The sequence below is a fragment of the Temnothorax longispinosus genome, chromosome 1 (genome assembly GCF_030848805.1).
Source record: "Temnothorax longispinosus isolate EJ_2023e chromosome 1, Tlon_JGU_v1, whole genome shotgun sequence".
Classification (NCBI taxonomy): domain Eukaryota; kingdom Metazoa; phylum Arthropoda; class Insecta; order Hymenoptera; family Formicidae; genus Temnothorax; species Temnothorax longispinosus.
The window spans coordinates 15,561,792-15,589,790 of record NC_092358.1 but is presented as its reverse complement, the minus strand read 5'-3'; the positions used below and the strand labels follow the sequence as shown (position 1 = coordinate 15,589,790).

General features: G+C 31.7%; 2 protein-coding genes and 1 long non-coding RNA gene across 3 annotated transcripts in view; 1 reads left to right on the top strand and 2 right to left on the bottom strand.

The window, feature by feature from the left end:
- Spri (Src homology 2 domain-containing protein sprint) overlaps window positions 1-27,999 on the bottom strand; it is a 541,914-nt gene that overhangs the window by 381,525 nt on the left and 132,390 nt on the right. The gene's annotated exons all lie outside the window — the stretch shown is intronic.
- LOC139811406 (uncharacterized) overlaps window positions 10,308-27,999 on the bottom strand; it is a 36,343-nt gene continuing 18,651 nt past the window's right edge. Inside the window, exons 2-3 of the long non-coding RNA XR_011731629.1 lie at window positions 10,906-11,010; window positions 10,308-10,793 (exon numbers count right to left, since the gene is read on the bottom strand). This is a non-coding gene — a long non-coding RNA (uncharacterized lncRNA). The remainder of the gene's footprint in view (window positions 10,794-10,905; window positions 11,011-27,999) is intronic.
- On the top strand, window positions 14,274-24,450 carry LOC139811385 (uncharacterized). Its single transcript, XM_071775672.1, has 5 exons — window positions 14,274-14,427; window positions 17,512-17,593; window positions 19,062-19,108; window positions 23,394-23,511; window positions 24,153-24,450. Exons 1-5 carry the CDS (start codon window positions 14,395-14,397, stop codon window positions 24,245-24,247), a joined length of 375 nt encoding a protein of 124 aa, XP_071631773.1. The 5' UTR covers window positions 14,274-14,394; the 3' UTR covers window positions 24,248-24,450.

The following is a 27,999-nucleotide window of genomic DNA, read 5'->3' as shown; positions in this document are numbered from 1 at the left end:
CTCTTCAAAAAACAAAGATGCGATAGCTGTATGAAAATGAGGAAGCGCATACAGGGCATAATAACACGGAATAAAAATCGTAAGAAAAATGGAATTTTTCTAAGAAACATCGGTGCTTTGAATTTCATAGAGCGTCGTAATCTCGTAGCGCTGCGATTAAAATGCCGACGTCAAAAATGTCAACAAAATCGAGCTAAAGAACGCGAGAAACACCTGATGAGCTGTCTAAAAAAACGAAGAACAAATAGTTAATATGCAAGAGGCAACTTTAGATGAGAAATGCTCTGCATTAAACGTTCCAGCTGCTCAACAATTGGCACTAAAAGAAATCGTAGCCGCAGCGAGCAAGAAAAACACCAAGGGTCGACGTTATAGAGAGGACTGGATGATGTTGTGTATGCTGATGAACATCCGATCCCCGGGATATTACCAGTTCCTGCGAAAAAACAATATTCTACCACTACCATGCTTAAAATCGGTACGCAGGTATTTCTCATTAATTGATATGAAATGCGGCTTTGACGAACGGTTTGCAGAATTACTCAAAAAAGATCTTGCTACAAAAACTCCTCTGCAACGACATGGCGTACTGCTGCTCGATGAAATCAATCTATGGAAATCTGTAGCCGTGTGTTCCAAGAATTTAACTTATGTCGGCTTGACAGATTTGGGCGACGATGGGCTGCGATCTTCGGACATAAGCGAACAAGCGACGCATGGTCTCGTTGTAATGTTTCAATCTCTTGCCGATACTTACACGCAGCCAATTGCAGTTTTCGCCTCAAAAAATCCAGTTAAAGGAGCGACAATCCACGGTGTTATTGCTGATGGTGCTGCAACAAACCAGAAGATGTGGTCGCTTCTGAATGTTAGGGGTACGATGCAAGACACCAAGACATGGTTTACTCACTCCTTAGACGATGAAAGAAAAGTGTTTGTTTTCTCCGACACGCCGCATGTGATTAAGAACATACGAAATCGGCTGTTGAACCAAAAGAAACTGCGGGTAATTTTTTATTTATACTTACCGTATTAAAAAAAAAACATGTAAAAATTGAGAAACTCTAGTGGACTGACCCTCTAATAACTGATACATACTACTATTGACAATGTCATAATAACTAGTCTATTACACATATTTTATGTTACTCTTTTATAGCTCAATTCGGAGAACTACATTCGTTGGCAATACTTTGAGACGTTGTATGAGCTCGATAAAAACCATCCAGGAAATGCCCGTGCATGTCCAAAAATAACGGAGCGACATGTACACATGGATAACGCATCAAAAATGCGCGTTCGATTAGCGACCCAGGTATATGTACATGTGATTAGTTCGACGAGGAAGAAACATGTTTGTTGTTTCTGCTTTATATTCCTAAAAATACTTTGTGTCTTCTAGATCTTTAGCAACTCCGTCGCGCAAGGGCTAGCGTTCTACTTGTCGCATAACTGCAAAGCCCTTGCCGGATGCGAAGCGACGATTGCATTTTGCAAACAAGTAAACGACCTGTTCGCAAAATGCAATCGACGCACTTAATCGCAAATTGCCAAATCAAGGACTTGCTCCGGAATGTAATGATTTCAAGGTAAAATAATGACTAAATTATAGTTTATTCGTTTTTATCTTAAAAATATCATGAACTCCATACGCATAGTATTATGATATAGGGTCATTTTTTATACAAACTGCAAGTAATAAATTATTGTACACATTCTTTCAAATATTTTGCATTAGGTGTTGAAGGATTCGTTGCAATGGCTGAACAACTGGGAAACTGCAATGGTGAAAAAAGAAATCAAACCCAATGAGTTTCTCACTACTACAACATCGAGAGGGCTTCGGATCACGCTCCAATCTACACTACATATGTGCCGTTATCTTATCGAGAAATTTAACTTTGACTACTTATTGACTGGAAAAGTCAACCAAGACAATTTAGAGGTACTTTTATATTCGATGAATTATGAGCAAACTTTCAACATATGTACGCAATCTAGATCTGGTTCTGCTAGTTGGTATTTTATACATCTTAAACGTACACTACTTATCTGTTTCTTCAGAAATTTTTCGGCACGATACGCCAGTCTGCGGGATGTAACGATCACCCGAACTGCCCGACATTCCTCCAGCTTTACAAATTTTTGTCCGTATACAGCGTAATCAAACCTCCGAAATTTAGCAATTGCACTGTATCTGATGACAGATTGCCATCAAATTTGATTAAAATCAGCGATTTAAAAGCCGTATTCGGTGAAAAAGGTGAGGCCAAAAGTTCCATGTATCTTCGAGAGATTCAGAAGAAACTTGACACAGTTTTGGAGTACGAAGATTGGGAGGCCGACGATCTCATTGAGGACTACGATCTTATTACTGCCCATGATTATGATCTATCCCCTATTCTTGATTGCATAATTTATTATGTTACAGGTTTTTAATTTTAACAAAGTTTTTCCGCTTTGCACTAAAACCTTTGGATCCTTAACGCATACTAACACTGCTTATTTTTCTATTAATTTTCTGCCATGCTTTGTTGTTTATAGATACTTGTTTATAGATACTTCATATAGAGCTCTGTAGAGCTCTATACGAAGAGCTCTGGTCCTACTTTTTCAAATCTTTAACTAACACTAAACTGCATAACATTACACTTTCAGGTTATTTGTGTAAACAGATACTTAAGCGATATCAATCGTGCGCGACTTGTGTAGGAGCGATCAGATTGAACTCCAGTTGCACCTCTTCTGTCAGTCAACTAGTTCAACTGAAATCCCGAGGCGGTTTAATTCACGCGAATTTACATTTTTTTCATCTCATCCGCTACGTAGAAGAAATATTTGCAAAATATTCATCTTTGATTGACGTGTTCGATCAAACGCTTGAAGAAGTCCTCGAGACCTACAGCTTTACCTTCCCTTGTAAAGATCATGCTTCCGAGGTGCTTTCATACGCGCTAATTTATTATATCCAATTAAGGATGCGACAGAATGCTCACCAACAGAATTTGAAAATAAGAAAGCAATTCGTCGTACAAAAAAAATTGTCGAAACTGACGAATCAATAAAGTATTTGCAACAAAAGTTTTAATAAAATGGACTTATTTTTCTTTCCTGAAACTTGATTAACCAACTCTAACTAAAACTCCTCTCCTTCAGCTGCATATCACCCACGGTCTTATATCACCTACAAAAAATACTTTACTAATGAACTCTGCTAGGCAAGCTACTTTATGTGGTTATGTACAGTTATGTAAGAGAGACAGAGAGCGACTATATTTCTATCTCTGTTTACTACCCTACCGCAGCGACTCTCGTGGCCAAGAGACAAACAATTTTTGGCGACTATCTGTGACCTACCCCCACCATTGAAAATTGACCGAGTGTCCAGACCTGTATGTAAGACCGTGGTGGAAACATTTTATTTCGTACATATAACTTATACAACTGTTTATATTAAAAAATAAAGTTATGAGGTAACAGCATTTTTACATTTTTTTTGAATTAACACTAATTTTTTATAATCCCATTCTTCATTAGTACCTATACTTTACTCCTGTAAAAGGATTTTGCGATCTATAAAGCCGTTTCAAAGAGAGTTTTGACTGTAATTGTCGGGAATTGTCCCCTGTCCAGGATCCCCTTAATGGGGAATTACGCGAACTACCCCCACCAAACGATCGAGAGAGACAGCCTCCCCACTCGTACTTTTCATGGGTCTTTGTCTGACTCCCACTTATATTGCGAAAAATACCCGGTGAGGTAATATTTTTGGCAATAAATTTAATTATTTAAAAATGAGATTTTATATATTAAGTATCAAAGATTACATCAGCTTATATTGGTTAAAAGAGCGTCTTGACGATAATCGAACCAAATTGTGGTCGTATTGTCTTGGCGATTATAATGGCCAGTAGAGTCGATTAATAGTCCCATTGTTATTTATTATTTGACTGGCAAAATAAAAATTTATTTATATCCTATATATATTCCGCATCCTATTCTCATCCCGCTTTTTTTTCATATTGTATATCTTTAATATTCTAATAATTTGTATTAATGTGATTATTATCAATTTAATAATGTGATCGTAATGTTCTAACTTCAGTCAAAACTGTGTTTTAAGATCGTTAGTAACGGCACGTGGTTTGATTGACAAAAAAGTGTACATAAAAATTCACGCGAATAATACTATTAGGCTACCAAGATCCAGTCCTGACGCCTAAAGGCGTTTTCTCTAATTTACTTCTAATCAAGATAACTAAAAGAGTGTAATTATTAGTTCTACAACTGTCACAGTTTTTAACGACAAAATTGATGAGGTAGCTTATTTTGTTCTGAAAGAAGTAAACATTGGAAAACCTTTGTGTGCATGTAGTATATCTCTATTTCCACTATCTCCTAAAGTGCGTTATCTAATGGGCTATAAATGCATCTTGAGGAATAAAATTGTTTCTTATACGTGCGTACTTAAGACTAAGAAACTAAAATATGAAATCAATAGAATGTCAATGGAATTAAGGGAAAATTGCGGAATAGATTTTGAAATCTTACAACTGACTATACTAATTTTATTCAAACTAGTCTCAATAAAGTTTGTGTTAACTAAGCTGCGTCTCCACTAAAGGCAACAACGAGCAACTTTTTTTGCTCGTTGTTGCTAAATGTTTCGAAATATGTAAACTTATGACAACATTTTGTCTACACTAAAGCAACATAATCACAGTAACATTTGGGTTTTTTGGATTTTGGAAATATTTTTGGATAATGCGACCATAACTGCGACTGTGTCACTGGTAACTGAATACCACAGCCACATTAAAGGAACATTTGTTTCTGTTGCGACTTATTGACGCGTGTTGCTAGTTTTCCTTTCATCTATACCGTTTTGAATGAAAACACACAACAAGCGAAAATTTTTGTCGCAGGCAACAGAAACTTAAAGGAACTTAAAGAAACATTCGGCAACAATTAGCAACTTTTTTAAAAAACATGGATAACATCAACAAAAAATTGCTCGGTGTTACTCTAGTGGAGAAGCAGCTTTATATAGGTATACCAAAAAATTGTCATTAGATTTTTTATTGTGGTTTCAGTTCTCTTAAAATATTTTAATCAAAAGTGCATTGATACAAAAATTCCAGATAAGCTACTTGGTAGTTTATCTTCACGCGCGCTTGATGCATACATTATAACATAATTACACAATCAATCGATTTTTATGTGCTTAATGTCGTAATGTTACGAGCTTGATTTCACCTTATTAAAATGAATAAATGCAAAATTAGTTTTTATCATGCAACGAACCGTGAAAAATCTTTCGCATTAAGTACGACGATACTCATTTTTAACAAACATTGTGTAAAAGACGTGTAAAAAATTACACGTTTATTTCTGCAAAACGATGACGTGACGTTAACTGTAGCGAATTGATATAATAATCCATCGATTTAGTGATCTAACAATAATGCCCGATCTACAATAGCTATAGTAAACTGTAGTAAGCCTCAAGATGTAAAAAATTGACCAATCACAGTCGATTATTCTCTTCACATTCGCCTGTAATTGGTCAATTTCTTACGGCTTGAGGCTTACTACAGCTTACTACAGCTATTGTAGATCGGGCATTAGATTAAGCAGTATAATTTATGCATAATATGTATCAATGCAACTTTCGACAAGAGATAAGAAATACAGCGTTTTATTTTTAATAATATTTAGCTGGGATTAAAGTTTATTCTGAGAAACAAACTTCAAACGTTACGTGCACTATGCAAATAGATATTCACGTAAATTAACCTCCATTATACTTTATTTCAACCACGGAAATCCGCGTTGAAATCCCACTGAAGATGATTAATGAAGAGAAATAGTGTTTCGTGAATATCGTCGCTTCCGAATAAAAGGGCGTTAACTTGGAAGCCGGTTGAAAAAGGCGTTAACTCGGAAGCCGGTTGGAAAAGACGTTAACTCGGAAGCCGGTTGGAAAAGGTGTTAACTCGGAAGCCGGTTGGAAAGGGCATTAACTCGGAAGTCGGTTGGAAAAGGCGTTAACTCGGAAGCCGATTGAAAAAGGCGTTATCTCGGAAGCCGGTTGGAAAAGGCGTTATCTCGGAAGCCGGTTGGAAAGGGCGTTAACTCGGAAGCCGATTGAAAAAGGCATTAACTCGGAAGCCGGTTGAATAAGGCGTTAACTCGCGCGCTCTAATTTTTCGCGTCAATTTAAGTTGGCAGTACTGCTGAAATAATGTTGGTGCTTGATTTATATTTATAACATAAATCATATTGAAACGAAAAATTATTAGCATGCGCATATAGGTTTTCGAGGGTGCTGATTACGAATTTGATGTCAAAAATCTTGTATTCTAAATAATATTATGCTTTTCCATAAAGAAAAAATTCTTATACAAAAAAGCATAACATTTTAATCTATCGATGGAATGATATCAAGAGACACGGTAGTGTCTCGCGCCAAGTACACGCGGAGCGAGACCGACCGTGACTCTTTTACGCGACGCGACGGGTTGCGAGTACTCGAGATGTTGAGATCTCGATAACGAGTGAACGGATCAAGTTCTAAGTAGGCTTGATCGATAGCTTGGGGTCCAATTAGGGGGGGGTTTTTCTTATAATATTCCGCTCCGTGCCCTACGAGCGGAGATATTGCGACGCAAAGTCCAAATGTGAAAATTTTTTATTAAGATACTTCTTCTTCTTCTTCTACTTCTAACGCCGACGTTATATGATGACGTCATAATCAGAAACGTTACTTTCACTTTTTTGACGCTGGCGGCGCAGGTATCGCCAGTTTCGATATCGCGCGCGTATTTCGAAATTAGGTCGATAGACTTATCGGTCAGGAGGAAGATTTCTATTTAGGTAAATTAGGTATATACTTATATAATATATATTGAGTCAATTGCTTCATGTTTATCTGGAGAGATTTTGTATCCTTACATCGTATTACCACCGCTGCCGGAAAAGAAGGTTCTCTATGGTTCTCTACGCTTGGCAGAAAGTGTCGCTAGGGAATTTTTAAGTCGATTCTTATGAATCAAGCTTGAATTCGATGTCTAGTTATCCCAGGTTGCCGATGACGAGGTCCAGATAGTGCGCTTCATAGTTTTCGGTGTCCAGGTGTAATAATATGTTGAATCCGATGTCTACGTGTCCCAGGTTGCCGATGACGAGGTCCACATAGTGCGCTCCGTAGTTTTCGGTGTCTACGTGTATTAATACCTTGAATTCGATGTCCACATGTCCCAGGTTGCCGATGACAAGATCCAGATAGTGCGCTTCATAGTTTTCGGTGTCCAGGTGTAATAATACGTTGAATTCGATGTCTACGTGTCCCAGGTTGCCGATGACGAGGTCCAGATAGTGCGCTTCATAGTTTTCGGTGTCCAGGTGTAATCGTACGTTGAATTCGATGTCTAGGTATCTCAGGTTGCCGATGACGAGGTCCACATAGTGCGCTTCGTAGTTTTCGGTGTCTACGTGTATTAATACCTTGAATTCGATGTCCACATGTCCCAGGTTGCCGATGACAAAGTCCACATAGTGTGCTTCGTAGTTTTCGGTGTTTAGGTGTATTAATAACTTTAAATCTGAATGTAGGACACGTAGATATCGAATTCGAAGTATTAATACACGGAGACACCGAAAACTACGGAGCGCACTATGTGGACCTCGTCATCGGCAACGTGGGACACCTAGACATTGAATTCAACGTATTATTACACCTGGACACCGAAAACTATAGAGCGCACTATCTGGAACCCGTCATCGGCAACCTGGAACACGTGGACATCGAATTCAAGGTATTAATACACCTGGATACCGAAAACTATGAAGCGCACTATGTGGACCTCGTCATCGGCAACCTGGGACACCTAGACATCGAATTCAAGCTTGATTCATAAGAATCGACTTAAAAATTCCTTAGCGGCAGAATCAAGAGACACGGTAGTCTCGCGCCAAGTACACGCGGAGCGAGACCGACCGTGACTCTTTTACGCGACGCGACGGGTTGCGAGTACCCGAGATGTTGAGATCTCGATAACGAGTGAACGGATCAAGTTCTAAGTAGGTTTGATCGATAGCTTGGGGTCCAATTAGGGGGGGGTTTCTCTTATAATATTCCGCTCCGTGCCCTACGAGCGGAGATATTTCGATGCAAAGTCCAAATGTGAAAATTTTTTATTAAGATACTTCTTATTCTATCTACTTCTAACGCCGACGTCTTATATGACCTTTTTCAAAAAAAAGGTAAAAAAAGGTAAAAAAATGCGCCAAGTACACGCATAGTAGTATATATGTATTATGTTGTTACCTTGAAAAAAACAAAGTGGTAGTATTATACCTCGAAATAACACCCTGTACATACTGTTTATACAATGCGTAATACTACAAAAAGGCATGATATCTGTACAAAATTACCTTTTTTAAAAAAAAGGTAAAGAAAGGCGCCCCAAGTACACGCATAGTAGTGTATATGTTGTTACCTAAAAAAAAAACAGTGGTAGTATTATACCTTAAAAAAATCTAAGTAACAAGTGGTAGACGAAATCTTTGTATCTTGAAAAATCTCGAAAAAACCTAAACAGTAGTTAAGTAGTATCTTCATCTCGAAAAAAAAACAAAGTAGTAGTATTATACCTCGAAAAAACCTAAGTAACAAGTGGTGGACGTAATCTTTGTATCTCCAAAAATCTCGAAAAAACCTAAGCAGTATTATTTTTATTTCCAAAAAATTATTACTCAAGTGATACACATCACAAAATTACGTTACCTTATCAAAAAATGAGTCGCGTTTCAAGTGATCTATTATTACAATTACAAAAAAGAAATGATATCTCTTTTTAAATTACAGCGCCAATTACAGAGAACATATATTTTTCGAGATACAAAAATTACGTCTACCACTTGTTACTTAGGTTTTTTCGAGGTATAATATTACTACTGGTTTTCTTCGATTAAAATAAAAAATTGAATCATGAAGAATTACACAGAGGTAACAGTACAAAATACAAATATTTTATTAAAATATTTAAACCCAACAAGGGAACACAAGGTATTTAAATACAAAGTTTATATATGTATTTTAAAAGATTTAATCGCAATTGCAAAGAATTACAGAGGTAACAGTACAAAAAATAAAAATATTTTATTAAAATACATAAATTTTTCTTGTCAAAAAACTTGGCGCTGCTACACACCAGGCTGACCTAATTTTGAGGTCTAGCAGCGCCAAGTTTTTTGACAAGAAAAATTTATGTATTTTAATAAAATATTTTTATTTTTTGTACTGTTACCTCTGTAATTCTTTGCAATTGCGATTAAATCTTTTAAAATACATATATAAACTTTGTATTTAAATACCTTGTGTTCCCTTGTTGGGTTTAAATATTTTAATAAAATATTTGTATTTTGTACTGTTACCTCTGTGTAATTCTTCATGATTCAATTTTTTATTTTAATCGAAGAAAACCAGTAGTAATATTATACCTCGAAAAAACCTAAGTAACAAGTGGTAGACGTAATTTTTGTATCTCAAAAAATATACGTTCTCTGTAATTGGCGCTGTAATTTAAAAAGAGATATTATTTCTTTTTTGTAATTGTAATAATAGATCACTTGAAGCGCGACTCATTTTTTGATAAGGTAACGTAATTTTGTGATGTGTATCACTTGAGTAATAATTTTTTGGAAATAAAAATAATACTGCTTAGGTTTTTTCGAGATTTTTGGAGATACAAAGATTACGTCCACCACTTGTTACTTAGGTTTTTTCGAGGTATAATACTACTACTTTGATTTTTTATCGAGATGAAGATACTACTGTTTAGGTTTTTTCGAGATTTTTCAAGATACAAAGATTTCGTCTACCACTTGTTACTTAGATTTTTTTAAGGTATTTAATAACATGAATTATTATAAATAATACAAATTCAGTCTTTATAAAAACTTTACAATAAGAAATTTTTCATGTTTTTACATTGCTCAATGAATATGGTTCCATTTTTAATTTACTAATTTTTATGAATTAAAAGTTAATAAATATCTATCGAGTATTGTAAAAACATGGTGGGTCATGAATGACCCATGGTTGCTCTCTCTCTCTCTCTCTCTCTCTCTCTCTCTCTCTCTCTCTCTCTCTCTCTCTCTTTATTAGAATGAAATAAATTATATACAATGCATATTTGTATATATATACATATGTATTTTTATTTACTATAATATAATTATTAACAGAACATAAACATATAAAATTAACGAAAAGAAAATATTGTCTTTTAATAATGCAAAACTTAAACTATATTTGCATGAAAAAAATTTATTCCATCAATTTAAAATAAAAATCATAAAATTCGGCTGAAATTAAATTTTTTTTTATAAGATTCTCAAAATCTTTCTTTTTGGATTCATCCAACTGTATTTTGAAAGTATAACATTGCGTCAACTCTCTATCTTCATAAATATTTTTGATTTTCGCCATATTGTTATTATATTCTTTATTATAAGCAATGATTTTGTCTCCATTTATTTTTATTTCTATTTTAGTAATTTTTGAAATTGGAACATTTTTCCACTGCTTTTTCTGGACAAGTTTCGAGAAGTCAAAAATTTCAGATTGCTCTATTATATGAACTTTATATATCGGATCGGTTACTTTCGCAGATCTTATTACGTCGCACCTATGCTCTTGCGTATACAACACTTTATGTTTTGCTGCACCCTCAATACTTGAATGCATACAGTCACCATCAGTTTGAGTATGACCCTTTACAAGATATCTGAAATTTATTGATGATTTAAAGTTTTAGATAACTAAAGTGAATTGTTGATTCATTGATATTATGTAAAAACTACAATTTTGTTAATTAGTTAAAATTATTAGTAATTTACCTGTGACTTATTGATATTTTGAAATTAAGCATTGCCTTCATATACATTGTATATAAAATACAATTACGGTTTTGGCCTCCGCAATTGTCGCTATAAAGGGTCAGGCTGAAATTACAAATTCAGTGAAAAATCACATTGAATCGTTTCCGAAAGTTGATTCTCATTATTGCAGAGCATCTACACAACGTGAATACCTTTCAAGCGATTTAAGTATAAATAAAATGTACAGAAAATATGTGAATGACTCCACCATTTGTTGCGCATCTTTCGATTTACAAAAAGTTTTGAATGTCCCATGCGCTGAATCATCTGCTTTTTTATATAATCAATTAAGATCAAGATTATATATTATATAATCAAGCAAAAAATAACAGCAAGATCAAGTAAAAATATAAACTCGTACTAAAACGAGTAACGAATAATTAATCGACATAAGCATTAAAAAATAACAATATTATAAAAAAATTAAGAAACTTGTGCTACGCTTATATTGCGAAAAGTAATGAACGAGACACATCATATCCATAAACATATTACAAAAATTTATGCATTCCCTCTTTTCACATTTAGTGATTAACTTTCATTGGATTTTGACGCCGCGTACTTACTTCAGTAATGTCCACTCCTCCGAAGATGAATAGAATAAGATTATGTAGCTATACTCTAAAAGCACTTTGGATAAATTATCTAGATAAGTTGAGCTGCCTAAGATCTAAACTTAGATAAAAAATGCTTGTATCTTATTCGATTATCTAAATAAGTAAAAATTTTCCAAAAAGATAAAATGTCATTTTAATTCTATAAAAGGAGTGATCTCTCGGACTATAGCAGCAGTACCTCAAGATTTCGATGCACATGACATGGTCGAATAGCTAATCATCAGTATTGTATTAGCATTTTAAGTATTATTGCAAGAAAAATGATAAATAATTTTTTCCTAACGCGAGCGTGAAATGGGCCGCTTTTCGCGCTTGTTTTGAGTGAGCAAAACGATCCATTTCGCATCGATGACATAAGCGTTGAGAAATGGAGCCATTTCTTAACTGTGGAGAAATGAAATTGTAAAACAAGCGCGAAAAGCGGCCTGTTTCACGCTCTTGTTAAGAAAAATAGTATGAACAACTCGTGGGAAGAAGAGTGGTCAAGCCCAAATGAGTGTGATGGTCGCACGAGCGAAGCGAGCAACTTCACACTCATTCAGAATCGACCACTTTTCCCACTAGTTGTACAATATACTATTTTCTTTAGAGTAATAATTTTGCGAATCTTATAAGATTATATGAGTATAAAAAAGTTTACTATATATATATTATTATTTATCAATTATTTACTTTTTTTATTTCTCATTTTTTCCCTTTTCTCTTGAATCTCAATTCTTTTATCTTTATATTCTTTATTTATTTTTTCTTATTCTTTGTAATTTATTCTGTATTCTTCATTTTCATTATCTCTCTTTTCACATAAACATACATATTTTACTCTTCATATTCTTTATCTTTCATGTATTATATTGATGACTTTTTATTTTTTATTTTTTTTATTTCTTTATTGTTTATCTTTAAATGTACATATATTTATATTGTTTACTCTCTAACAATAAGTTTCATAAAGTGGTTTTGCCACTAATATCAGAGTAATTGAGATAGTCGCCAAAAGAGAGGATTGTCACCCTAATTTGAGTAAATGCGGGCACTCATAAGATAAGAATGAATTTTTTCATTCAAATTTTTAGAGCGGCCATTCTACCGGAGTGATACGATCTCACTCTAAAACTATAGTGAATCACGAGTTACTAAAGATCGACTGATAAATGACTCTAACAGCGTGAAATTCCACTCAAAATTGTAGAGTGTGACATATCTATTTTTATGGACATTGATCCACACTGTACTCGAAAAGAGTGCCCTTTCACTCAAATGTGGAGTGCGATTTCACTGCAACTTATAGAGTGTAATTTTACTCTTTCTTAGAGTGACGAATCACTCAAAGTGCACATCAGCCTCAATTTTCATTTTTCGTTACACTTGCATTTCACTCGTTTTGAGTGATATTTCATCCTTCGACTTTTAGAAAGTAACTATAATAACTCATTATTTATTAACAATATTTATAAATATGTAATTTATAAATATGTAATTAATGACAAATAATTAATATTATACAAGGTCTGTCAGAAAAGTAATGAGATTAAATCTGGAGCGCACAATATGGCAACACTGAAAAATCGTAATCACGCAGAACGTAAAGTCGTAAAGTACAGTTTTTCCTTTAAAAGGATACAAATTTCGATTTGTTTGGTTGCGTTCATGTGTCATTATAACATTTTTCATAAGTGTGTGTTAGTAGACCTCGTCACCGATTTTGTAATCGTTATGAAGTGCACGGAAAAATAAGAAGTCGTAAAATATGGACAATTAACATTTTTTTGCTGCGAGAGCTATAGTTTTAGCAATAGCAGCAATAGGTTTTTCTATTATTGCTAAAAATATAGCTCACGTAGCAAAAAAAAGTTAGTTGTCCATATTTTACGACTATAGATTTGCTACGGTAGCTAATTTCTTTTACGTGTGACAAAATAGAATTCAACAAAGATATGATATTATAAATATATAAATTTATATATTATAATAAAATAAAGTTAAATGTACGATGTGAAAGAAAGCGCCAAGCATTGTTATAAAAAGTTAAGAAAATAATTTAGTGATAACGTTTTATCATGTACTCAAATTTTTTGGTGGTACACGGGGCTTTCAATTCGAGAAATTTTGGCAAAAAAATGGTTTGTGTGTGCGGTGCTACCACAGCCATTATATTCACTAGACCTCTCCCCCTGTAACTTTTCTTTATTTCCGAAAATAAAGTCAAACGTTAAGGGGTACTATTTTGAATCATTAGAATCGATTAAAAATCGATGACAGACAGTATAAACAGCCTTATTTCAAACGGACCTATCTATCCCGGATGCTTCGAACAGTGGAAACAGCTTCCGTTGACAGCGGGATGCTGATGGGTCATATTTTAAATGGGACCATTATAATTTAGCCACAAATATATAATAAATAATTTTATCAATTTAATTTTATTACTTTTCTGACACAGACTTCGCATATCTTTATAAATCTATATAAATAATACATACAACTCATAGAATATATACATAGAATATACATAGAATTATGTAATTTTCTTCTGCAATTTTATAAACAACGTTTCTCAAGTGATTTACGTTTTTCTTGTTTGCATCTTAATTATTATTAACATAATGGATTGCGAGATTAAAAAACCAAGCATAAGAACGTTATCTTTAGATGTAATGTAAATCAGTCAGACCACAGTACCCGTTTCCATGTATGTATATATAATGTGTATGCATTAAATCGTTACGTCATCAACTATTTTCTAAGTATAAATACGCGGTTGATTTATCGACGCGTTATAGTGCAGGAAAAACGTTTGCCAGAATTAGTAGTATTCTCGGAGAACGATAAAATGAAGACTCTGGTGCTCGTCGCATGTCTGCTTGTAAGTCGAACTGCACAATACGAACCAAATAAAACAATATACAGCAAAAAAGTTCTTTATTATCTGTTTCTTTTTTCGTGACATCAAATAACATTAAAAAATAAACTAAAAAATTTAAGCTCTTATACCTCTAATTTTTCATATTCATATTCACTGCAAATAATTTCCCGACAAAAATTGCTGAGATTAATGATATCCAATTATCAGTGATATCTGGATATCATTGATCGGACATTATTTTGGCCTTGATCGACTTTTTATAATTCCGATTAAAAGTTATCGAATTACCCGTTTGTTAATATTTGAACGATTGTCCGATCATTTAAACCTGGATTTTTTTCTCAGTGTGCAATTTTTGTCGGAAAATTATTTGCAGTGATAATAAATTGCTTTAACAAAAAGACTATTTAATATAACGATTCACTGGTTTAAGGATGTATGTGTGACATCTCAAAGCATTACCAAAAATCTAAAAATTTCATAGATTGTTTTATTATTACGTCTAAGTATCTGTGTAAAATTTCAGCACAATTCTCTTACTGGTTTAAAAGTTACTGTAATTAAGGATGTATTGGAGGTATTTCAAATATATTCAGAAAGTGCTGTAAATTGTTTCTAAATTAAATTAAAAATACTCTGTAAAATTTAGAAGTTATTTAAGAGTTATTTAAGTTTAAAGTTGATAAAATTAATATTATCCCTTATAGAGAATCGACACTTTGCTGTAAATATAAATAAAATATAAATAAACCATTAAGATATTTCTTAAACTTTTTTCATGTGTAAAACATACATCATTGATATTGTATTTTAAGTTTTAAAATTTTTTGCCACAAAAAAATGTTTTTAATTGTTTAAACAATACTAATAATTTAAATAACAAAAAATCATACTCAAACTGTTAACGGTAATCCCTTCTAATATATAAAAAATTTTGAGTCGTTTGACATACATGCAAAGTTTTCAATCAAGAAAACAAAATTATACTATATATAGCTATAGGTAAAACATCCTTAAATGTTTCTGTCCATACATGTATTATTTTTACATACATATTAGTCGTTTATGCCTTCCAATACTCAAAATAACTGCTATATTTTTCAAACTTTTTGTTAATAACTTTTTAACGAATAACGACGAGCGACGACTAAAACCTTCTGAAGATCACTCGGAGTCATGACCTTGACAACATATATCAAGGTCATTGAAATCGGTGAGGTCGCCCTTAATGTTAAGTTTTACCCATTTGGATTATTTTCTAAAAAATAAAATGTTTTAAAATAAAAATATATTTGTAGATTTTGAAATGTACTTACAGATACTTTATTGCAGAATGCAGAAAGTCTTTTATCACAATAAACGTTTAACAAACATAATTTTTGTCTTTTTGACAAATTAAAGACATAACTAAATTCAATAATCATACTTCATATCATACTATTATATAAAACCCGACTGTTTGTCTGTCCGTCCGTCCGTTCGTCCGTCTGTCCGCGAACTACTCATTCATTAGTGGACCGAATTTTTACTAAAAGTATATGAAACAGGGGTAGAATTTCCCGGAAAGTGCTATAAAGTGTATAATTTTTTGTTGCCGATCTTTTTGGAAGCCGGTTACGAAATTTATCCAATTTTTCGGGAATTAATTGACTGAATCTTAAAGAATTGTATATGAAGTAAGAGTAGAAAAAAAAAACTAAAAAATGTAATAGAATTAGAAAAATTGCTAATAATAAAGAGGTTTAAAATTTTTGTTTAAAAAAATGTACGTGATTACGCTAATTTTAGCAAATTTTGAGATATCAAGCTAAATTTTTTAAATAATTTTTATTTTGATTTTTATTTTTACTTTTTTGTTACCGATTTTTCGGAAACCGGTTTCATAAAAATCGGTTATGAAAACTTACTATAATATAAAACCCGACTATTTGTCTGTCTGTCCGCGAATTCATTTGTTAATGGACCGAATCTTAAAGAATTATATATGAAGTAGGGGTAGAATTTTTCGGGGATTGCCATAAAGTGTATAATTTTTTGTTACCGATTTTTTGGAAACCGCGGGTTCCAAAATTTTTCAAATTTTTTGGGAAATAATTGTTCAAATCTTAAACAATTATATATGAAATAAGGGTAGAAAGAACTAAAAAATGTAATAAAATGAGAAAAATTGTTAATATTAAAAAGGTTGCCGATTTCTGTTTAAAAAAGTGTACGTGATTGTTCCAATTTCCGCAAACTTTGAGGTATCAAACTGAATTTTTTTATGGATAATTTTTCGTTACCGATTTTTTGGAAACCAGTTTGGAAATTATTCAAATTTCGAGAAATAATAAGTATTAATTAACCCATTTTCTTGAAACCAGTACCAAATTTTGTTTTAATTTTTGGAGGATAAGTTTAATTTTTCATTAATGGATAATTTTGTATTAATGGATCGATTTTCTTGAAACCAGTGCCAAAATTTTTCTAATTTTTTGTTGATGATTTTGATGAAATTGGTACCAAAAGATTACTAATTTTATGGAAATGGCTATATTATGGGGTTGAAAATTGGGTTTCATGGGGTTCTATTAATGCTCCTAATTAATGGGTCAGTTTGGGGAGAGGGGAATAGATTTTGAGCCCGCGCTAAGCGCGGGTGAAAAATCTAGTATTTAAATATATGGCAAGTTGGGGCTGATTGTGACAGGGTAGGTTGTTTATACTGCTGTTCTACTTATAATTTCGACCAACTCCGTCGATATAACACATAATTTCGGCATAACAGCGGCAGATATTTTAATCTCATGTAAGATTTCACCGTTAACGTCTCTTATTACGTATCAGAACTCGTCAATACAGAACATCAACCTCTTTTGTCATTTTATTGCAGAATTATCCTAATAATGAACTGCTTTATTCCCACATCTTTTATTCGCAACTTTTTGCATAAACCTATGTTCAGAATATCTAAGAAAAATATTTAAAATTTAAATAATATTTTAATATAATTGCATAATATTTTAAATATAAGTATTAAGAAATATATAAAAAATATATTAATAAGTATATATAAGATTATTAAATGAGTCTTTTGGATTTTAGGCAGTGGTCTACGCCGCCAATGAAAAAGTGACACGTTTCCATGAGAACGTTGCAACGTGTAGCCAAGAATTAAACAAACCGCGTAAGTATAAAATATTATAGTACTTTCTTACAAAAAATATTAACTTTTTTGATAGCAAAAAATAATTACTTTCAAAATTATGAAGTGAACATATTAGTTTTGCAGAAACCATATGCTAACACCATAAAATAAAAATTAATGAAATTAACAACTAATTATATGTATTTTGGTATTAAAATTGAGAAATTCACAAAAAGTAAAGTTGATTAGTTTAAAACTCATATATTGAAGATCAGTGCAAAAGTTGTAAGTCAATCAGTTCAAAAATTTTCGAAAAATTTTGCTAATTTCAAAAACATAGTTTCGAGAAAAATACGTTTAAAGTTTTATTTATTTCAAAATTTAATTATTTATGGAAAATTATTTTCTTAGCTTTTTACTTTAACTACAGCTTCGAAAAAAATATTTTGTGGTCAAATTTTTTTGGCAGGACATTAAAATATTACTGGATATATTAACAAAAAAAATATGTTATGGTAGAAAAAAATAAAGTAAGTAGGATAACTGGGGGGAATATGCCAGTGTAGGGAATATGCCAGTGTAGGGAATATGCCACTCGTTATGTTTAACAAAGCTACGGCTAGGAGCGTTGTTGTAAATACTGTGAAATTGTTAAAAATATTATATCTGACGTTTTGCCCAAGTTTTACTTACTTCCTGTCAGTATTATAGTTTAGTATTAAGTACAGTATGACAAGTATGACAACGTGCTTTTTAGAATTTTCTTAGTGTTTTATTGAAATTGTAATAAAAATATTCTTTTACGTTTTTAGACAAGAATGCCCTTCTAAAGTTAAATTACTATACATGTTTGTATTACCCCCACATGGGGGTGGTAATATGCCACTTTTGCAACACTTTTGTATTTCTTTCTTTTTAATAGTAAAAAAATCAAAATATTTCATTAAAACCATATACATATAAATAAGAGATAAAAGAAGGAAAAAGAAGACCATTATGCAAAGATACCTAAAAAATAAAGAGAAATAGAAAAAAAATCATATTTTTCTTAAGTATGGCATATTCCTACCTTATAGATATAAAAAACCTGGATCTCTTATTTTTGGTTATTCTATGGCATACCCATTAGTAAAGTTCAAAAAGAACATTCACATATTTTTATTGTTAACAAATATTGTGATTTTGTTAAACAATATTATACTTTCCAAACATCATCTAAGAGCGACAATATAATTACGATATACAAATTAATCATTTTAAATATTTTCTCTGATATAATAAAATCAACTAAGAATTAGTGTCATGTTATATAACAAAATTAGAGAACTGGAACGATAAACAGTACATAAATCACTAATTTCTGACAATAGCTTCAAACTTGCCCAATGCTGATAAGAGCTGCAATTAATAATAGGGATCTACAAATAATTATTAGATCAGTAATTATTAGATAAATATAAATAAAATAGTGTTAGACCAGAATTGTGTAGACAAAAATTTTTTTTAGCGGCTGGACCCGAGGTAATCTTTTGCGTTCTTCAGAAAGGAGGCAACGTATGTATCTACATATTTATTGTATAAATATACTTAGTATAGAAAATATGCAGAGTATACCATTACATAAATGTGCCACTCTTTTGTATACCGTTAAATTAAAAATCTAAACTTTGTTTCATAAAAGTAAAACTTAAATATAATAAAACTTAAGTTATTAAAGACTACAACCGTGTGACTCATAGAAACTGTTTATATGTATGTAAAAAGGCAAGTCAATTTTGTGCATACCCAGGTAGCACATACATGTTTCAGAAATGTTTTTCCGAAACGTTTTATAATCGATTTCTAGTAACGTTTCTCATGACTACTCATGAGTAAAAATGTTCATTCGAAAAACGTTCGATGGAACGTTTCTTTTCCGATAAAATAATGTCTGTGAAGTTAACATATCATTTTCCAGCAGATCAAAAATAAAAGGGAGTTCTTGTCGCATGCAGTCGAGTTCTATAGTTTCTGATACTTTTTAATAATAGTTCTGGTGATTTTACCCAAAAAACAGTCGATCGAAAAAATGATCTGCAAACTTCCCGTAGCAGATCATTTTCTAGCGGATCAAAAATAAAAGAGAGTTCTTGTCGCATGCAGTCGAGTTCTATAGTTCCTGATACTTTTTAGTAATAGTTCTGATGATTTTACCCAAAAAACAGTCAATTGAAAAAATTATTTGCTAGTTTTCCGTAACATAGAGTGAGATGCCAAAGAAATCTCGGAGTTCCGGTTTATATAAAACATTTTTCGAATAATTCTGAACATACTGAAGCATTTTCTAAAAAGTTCCCGGCACTAGCAATGTTGTATGATTTTTTTATAAATTAATACCACTCGAAAGCCGAGTACTTAGAGAGAATAGAGTGATATGCTGTACGAAATGTCGCAGTTCCGGTTTATCTAAAATATTTTTCGAATAGTTCTGAGCATACTGAAGCATTTTCTAAAAAGTTCCCGGCACTAGCAATGTTGTATGATTTTTTTATAAATTAATACCACCCGAAAGCCGAGTACTTAGAGAGAATAGAGTGATATGCTGTACGAAATGTCGCAGTTCCGGTTTATCTAAAATATTTTTCGAATAGTTCTGAGCATACCGAAGCATTTTCTAAAGAGTTCCCGACACTAGCAATGTTGTATGATTGTTTAAAAAATTAATACCGCTTGAAAACCGAGTATTTAGAGAGAATAGGGTGATATGCTGTACGAAATGTCGCAGTTTCGGTTTATCTAAAATATTTTTCGAATAGTTCTGAGCATATTTTGATTAATCCTCGGTTGTTACATGGGGTCAAAGTGAGATTACCCTTTTTTAATTAAAGTAACATACTTAAGAGAACTATGCAAAATTTTGAACAAAAATCATTGAAGAATGAAAGTGATGATTTTTTTTTTCGGAATTAACATTTTTTATAGAATTTTCTTGAACATTATGCCACTCAGAAAATTAATTTTTTATAAGAACACATTCTACAATTTAAAATTCGAAAACAGTCTTGAACTTACAGTAATATATTAGCATATCATGCACAATTATATGGGTGAGGTGTTAAGAAAAATAACAAATTTTCGAAAATTGCTATATAGAAGCTTTACTCTTCTGAAATACATAGAAAAGCATTAGAACTATATATAATATAGGCCTCGAAAAAAGCCCAGAACTCGCGCGACGCACCAGCATATCACATCGTATCGGTAATAAATGTTTGCTACGGAAAACTAGCAGATCAGTTTCATTATGCTCAGAACTATTAAAAAAATATTTTATATAAACCGGAACTGTGACATTTCGTACAGCATATCATCCTATTCTCTCTAAATACTCGGTTTTCGAGCGGTTTTAATTTTTTAAACAATCATACAACATTGCTAGTGTCGGGAATTCTTTACAAAATGCTTCAGTATGCTCAGAACTATTCGAAAAATAATTTAGATAAACCGGAACTGCGACATTTCGTACAGCATATCACTCTATTCTCTCTAAGTACTCGGCTTTCGGGTGGTATTAATTTATAAAAAAATCATACAACATTGCTAGTGCCGGGAACTTTTTAGAAAATGCTTCAGTATGTTCAAAACTATTCGAAAAATGTTTTATATAAACCGAAACTCCGAGATTTCTTCGGCATCTCACTCTATGCTACGGAAAACTAACAGTAATTTTTTCAATCGACTGTTTTTTGGGTAAAATCACCAGAAATATTGCTAAAAAGTATTAGAAACTATAGAACTCGACTGCATGCGACAAGAACTTTCTTTTATTTTTGATCCGCTAGAAAATGATCTGCTACGGGAAGTTAACAGATCATTTTTTCGATCGACTGTTTTGGGTAAAATCACCAGAACTATTACTAAAAAGTATCAGGAACTATAGAACTCGACTGCATATGCGACAAAAACTCCCTTTTATTTTTGATCTGCTGGAAAATGATATGCCAACTTCACAGACATGATAATAACGTCTAAAAAACTATTATAGAAACGTTTTGTCAACACACATTTTAGATAAAAACATTTAAAATTCCTACTTTTCACGTCTTTTGAACGTGTTTATGACGTCTTTGAGACATGCGTGAGAATGTTCTAGAAGCTTTATGCATATACCATCTATGACGTCTATTCTTTTTCGAAGAAATTCCTGAACTGGTACGCATTCGTGCAATAAGTTAAAATGAAACAATAGTATATTGTACAACTAGTGGGAAAAGTGGTCAATTCTGAATGAGTGTGAAGTTGTGTACTCGCTTCGCTCGTGCGACCATCACACTTATTTGGGCTCGACCACTCTTCCCACGAGTTGTTCATACTATTTTTCCTAACAAGAGCGTGAAACAGGCCGTTTTTCGCGCTTGTTTTACAATTTCATTTCTCCACTAGTTGAGAAATGGCTCCATTTTTCAACTAGTGGAGAAATGGATCGTTTTGCTCACTCAAAACAAGCGCGAAAAGCGGCCCATTTCACGCTCGCGTTAAGAATGATTATTGGTACACTCATTTGGGCTCGACCACTCTTCTTCCCACGAGTTGTTCATACTATTTTTCTTAACAAGAGCGTGAAACAGGCCGCTTTTCGCGTTTGTTTTACAATTTCATTTCTTCACAGTTAAGAAATGGCTTTATTTCTCAACGCTTACGTCATCGATGCGAAATGGATCGTTTTGCTCACTCAAAACAAGCGCGAAAAGCGGCCCACGCTCGCGTTAGAAAAAATATACTTGTTTTATTCCAACTTAATTGCATTACTATTGTGCACTAGTTCAGGAAATTCTTCAAAACGGAACATACGTATAAATGTTCTTTCAATGGCTACGTTCAAAGAAACGTTTATTTTGCAACTGTTGAAAGTTTTCTTAGCTCAGATTTTTCCGATGACAAATAGATTAAGACCGGTAAGACAAAATTAATTTAAGTAAATAAATGGATATATGTGCATGGATAAAATGATTTATTTTGTGCAATAATTAGTGCAATATACATTTAAATGTTTCAAAAAAGGCTATTACAGCTATTATACATATATAGATAAAGCAAATTATAATTTTGAAAGGAAAAATTTAACAAACAGGTATTTTTGTTAACTGTAGAAACGTAACAAATACGTTTCTTAGATCATAGTTTTAAAAACATTTTTGTTCAAACGTTTTTTAATGGTTCTTTACGGTTATGAAACTATGTGTACGTTCAAAAAACGTATATGAAACTAATAAAAGTGCTACCTGGGTAGCGTATACGTGTATTGATCATATATCATTGTCATAACAATTGTAATTCAATTTAATTTTATACAATAAATTTAATTTAATTGTATATGTCCATAAATCATACAAATCTTATAAATTTGAAATTTAATTAGCAGAAATAATAAGATTATTTTCTGTTTATAATCAATTTTAAATGCTATTAACAACGATCACTATTATTTATAATTAAAATGTCTGAAAAATTAATATATGTAAATATTTTTTATCAAGAAAAGGAATAATAAAAATATTCCTTAATGACGATAGTTAAGTTTATCTATCCCATAGCATAACACAACAAATATCACAATAAATATCAATAGCAACTAAATAACATTACTATAACTTATCAAATATTTAATAACGTATTATGTATAATATTGCAGATTACAAGTAACGTAATATAAAAGAAAAATTGTATCGTTAGTAATAAAAAAAATTAATAGCACAAATCGTATTAATGAGAATATATGTACAATACAATCTGAGTGACTTCTATAAGAATTTATAGATAGAATAAATTATTTTATAAATTACAAATTTACTGATTTCAGATCGATGAAGAGGGTAAATATATATTAGAAAAAGGTCTTGCAGATTTTGATAATCTTATATCTGACGAAGCCAAGAGAAACCAAGCGAAGGACACTGTTCGCAAGTGCTATGAAACACGTAATAAATATATTCCATTATTTATATATTACATTACTTATTATTATTATTTATGTGCGTCCCAGTGCGTACCAAAAGTTCCCAGTAGAGTCCAAGTCAAATTTTTTAAATAAAAACCCCCATTTTTTATTTTATCAATTTTTTCCATTAATTAATTTGAACAACTTTTGTCAAAAACATATTTTTATTTGCCTTATACTTTTTGAGATATGTTTAAGGAAAACTTGGTAACTTTTCCAATATTTAGCTTACGACATCTCGATAGCTATTCGTCGGAGAGAAAAGTGATACAGGACAAAACTTGATTTGGTCTCAAGAATATGCTATTGCAGTAGTACCTCAACTTTTTTAAATACTTGTGTATACATGAATGCTGCAAGAAAATGTATTCCATATTTTATTTAAAAAATTTGACTTGGGCCTCAACACGAGCCCCGGACTTAAAATCTAATAAGATTTATTGGCCCCCTTTGAATTTTATCTGAAATGTTTTTCCAATAAACCAATATACTTTCTGAGATAATTGGTCGTTCCGAAACTTTTGGTATACGCACGGTATAATAATTTTTTTAATTTGTTATATAAACAATATAATTATACGATATATTTCCAGTTTCTTAAATAATCTTTTATTATTGCAGTTGAATATAAAGGACCCAAAGAAGCTAATACAGAACAGACAATGAAGGGTGTCCAGTGTGCGTTGCCTACGGTAGCTCTTATCGACAAACCCTAATTGAAGAAATACATTCTTTTCTTTACGTAAAACTCTTTCTATGTAAAAAAATAATAGCAGGTTGTAGAAATCCCGCATTAATAATCTTTATTTTATGTGTTTTTAATATACTTTAAAGGTTTCTTGTTGCTTTTTCTTAAACTGTAACTGAGTTGTTTGTGCTAATAATGCAATAAAATATAACATTTGTTTTTTTCAAAACATTTTTGAAATATTCTACTTATTTATATCAATTCCTGTAGGGGAGACCGGGGCGAAGTCGGTCCTATTTTTTGGTGCCGATTTTTAACAACAAAATAAATCAACAAAATAAATCATTTTAGTGAAATATAGTATACCATTGTAAAGAGTGAACACCCTTGGCTACAAAATTTATATAGGCATTTTTGGTCTACGTCGCTTTGTTCAACCGGTATAAAGTAAAAACGACCAAGGTGCAAACATCGAAAAGTCAAAATTCCCGGGGCGGAATCGTTACACTCCCGGAGCCGCATCCAAATGTGTTATATCATTATCATTCTTTCTCAGCCAGTCGGCCAACGTAGAGCTCGGGACGCCGAATTTTTTTGTGGCTACTTTTATCTTAATACTAGCTTTCTTTACCGCAAGAACTGCCTTCTTAAGCTGCTCCTTGTCGACGGCAACCGTTTTGCGATGGTACGTGCGTAACCATTTTCCTGCAGTTGAGAAATACAATGACGCATTTGCAACGGAAAATAAAGTGAAACCACCGGGACGAGTCCGCTCCGGTGGCTCGGTCACGACTTCGCCCCGAACACAAGTTTTAGGTTTGGTCGCTTATAAAATAATTGAAATCAATGAAAATAAAAAAACTGCACTGGATTCGTTTTCAGCATGCATTACTCTTTAGAATCACTTTTACTTTGAGATTCGGAGAAACAATAATACTTAAGATATTACAAACTTTCGACGCGGAAGAAATTTTACTTTCGACCTGCGAAAACACGTTTGCTTCGATAAGAATCACAACATGGCACGTAACCTCACTAAACTCCGTTGGTCACGTGGGTACCATAAGCCGCGTTTACTGTATTAATGGCGAGTTCACACAACATACAGAATTCGAGATAATTGCAAAAACGACTCCGTCCCGGGGCCGACTTTGCCCCGGTCTCCCCTACTATACGTAATTAAAATGGTACACTGTTGAAAAATTTGTGTTAAATATAACATAAATCACATGTCCCAAACGGTCCATTCAAAGTTTTGCGTTAATTTAACATAATATGGATGTGTTAAATGTGGTAACACCGATACTATGTTAAAATATTTCAACAGAAAGAAAATGTAATTTTAATCGTAATTTGAGATTAATTATGTGTACAATTAACATAACTTTTAAGTTAAAGTTAAGATTGTAGAATAATAAAATTAACACTCTTCTTCTGTAAATTTTTATTTTTATTTCTATTAGTATAGAATAAAATCCAACGCTCTTTTTCTGTAAATTTTAACACATTTAATAAATACGTTTAAATTGTGTTACTTTAACATATTTTTAAAATTATTTTAATAATTTTACATTTTAAATTTGTTAAGTTCAATTAACATAGCAGGCATACGTTAAATCTACACATGTATGTGTTGATTATTTTACACAAAAATTTTAACAAAACTACAAAAATTTTTCAACAGTGTATAAAAAAATATAATTTTTTAATTTTAATTATGTTATTTATAAAAACTTTTATAAAAAAAGTCATTACAAAATATTAGATATAAAGAATTATAAAAATAATATAATTAATATTTGTAAAGTTATATACAATTTAAAAAAACGCTTTTCCATAACCTTGTTTTATTTTTTTTCAAGTGCGAGTCGAAAAGAAGGCAATTAGAAAATCGTGATGGAAAGAGCAAACCTATTGAACTCTGAATAAATATGTGCAATTAATAACTTACGCTGCGAATTAATATTTCGTCTTCAATCGTTCAGCCATTCTAGAATCTCTTACAAATCTTATATTTTTTTCGAAATAATTTGCTTTGTATATATATATTAAAGTCTCTATGCTCTATCTTTCCTTTTTCGTATTTTTATGTTACCTTATATATAAATTTCTTTATATTTTTTTGTATACATTCATATTTTTCCTACATATTGTATTATTATTTACATTATTATAATATAACCATTCAATAGATGTTTAAAAGAACTCAGTTATTTTTCTATTAATTTTATTTTCTTATTCTTTATTTTTACTCTTATTTCTCTTTCTTTATTACATCCCGAAAGCTCAAATATTTCATGAATTATGCTACATCTGGTACACCTGTACGCAAGCTTATATGAATAAACAAAGTACCAAGTAACCTTAACGCCTTGTGAATTATTTAGTGTCACGACGGTGATAAAGCGCAACGTTTTAACGGCCAGCCACTGCAAACGCAATATGCGGCAACCACGTACATATATACGCGCTTATGTATGTGTAAAAGCGAAGATGGAGTTCGCGTAAGCGACTCACGTCGCCGGTTATAATGGCAGTCGGTAATGGTAGAAGTTAGTTTGTATATGCAGCGTCGCATAAAATTGTAGCCGGACGAAACAAGGGTTGGAACAAGGTGTTGGAGAAGGTGACATTTTAGATACCGTGGCAAATAGCTGGGTTTAAAAGCGATTATCATCCATCGAACGCCTTTTTTGAACCTAAAAAAATAAAGGTAAACTTCTAATTGAGATTTTTAATCTTTTAATTTAAATTAAAATTTTTTAATTTTTTATTTAAATTCTACAATATTAAAATTCAAAAATAAAATAATATTTTATAAAATAAAAAAATATTTTAGAAAAGGTCTAAAGAATAAACAAATTGCTATTTTTGTTTTTTCTAAAAATTCTATTAAAAATAAATAATATAATTAAAAATAAAATAAATAACAAAAATAAAAATAAAGATAAAATAATATAAACCAATATTTCTAAAATATTTCTGAAATAAAAGTCAATAGTAATAATATTATTTAGAATCTACGTAATATTATTCAGATTAAAATCGTGTGAAGTGTAATAATACACATTAAAATATAATCCTATATTCTGAAAAAAGATAAGATCAATTGTTTATTATGAATACAGGCGTATATCATCTGTAATTCCAGCTACATTTTATTACCCAATAATTCCGAAGGCGATAACAAGGCCAAAAGAATTTCTTTTTCGCAGAAACTATTTGCTGTTAAACATAACCGACAATAGGCAAGATCAAATTAAAGTTTGAGTCCGTATATCTGTTGCACGTTGTAACAAAACAGCATGTTGGCGACCTTGAGCAGTGACGTAATTACTGTCATTATTTTTTATCATTTGTAATCATCGTAATTTGCCGCTACCATTTTTATCACTTATTATTTTATCATAATCCTGTTTTTTTTTTTTTAATTCGTTATCTATTACTCAATAAACGTGCAGTATTGTTCTATATTTTGATACTTTGTTTAATAAAAATATATTTTGTATATAAAATTATTAATTATTATTATATCTTATTAATATATAATATTATATATTATATATCTTAATTATATCAATTGTATTAATATTTCAGAGTGTAATTTTGTAAATGTAATTATTAATATAAGCATCGTATTACATATAAAATGTCTTTTTAAATCTCAAATTGTAAAATTGCAATTATAAGTGTAATTTTAATTTTATTTTTTATATAAACATTAATATATTCGTGGAAAAAACCGGGCTAATTAATAGCCGATCGCTGTTGACGGTGCAG

Excerpts from the sequence above, each read along its gene's own strand:
- LOC139811385 (XM_071775672.1), top strand. The coding sequence starts at position 14,395 with ATGAAGACTCTGGTGCTCGTCGCATGTCTGCTT. Across the intron at positions 14,428-17,511 it reads TGCTCGTCGCATGTCTGCTT|GCAGTGGTCTACGCCGCCAA; the intron begins GTAAGTCGAACT and ends TTTGGATTTTAG. Across the intron at positions 17,594-19,061 it reads CCAAGAATTAAACAAACCGC|CGGCTGGACCCGAGGTAATC; the intron begins GTAAGTATAAAA and ends AATTTTTTTTAG.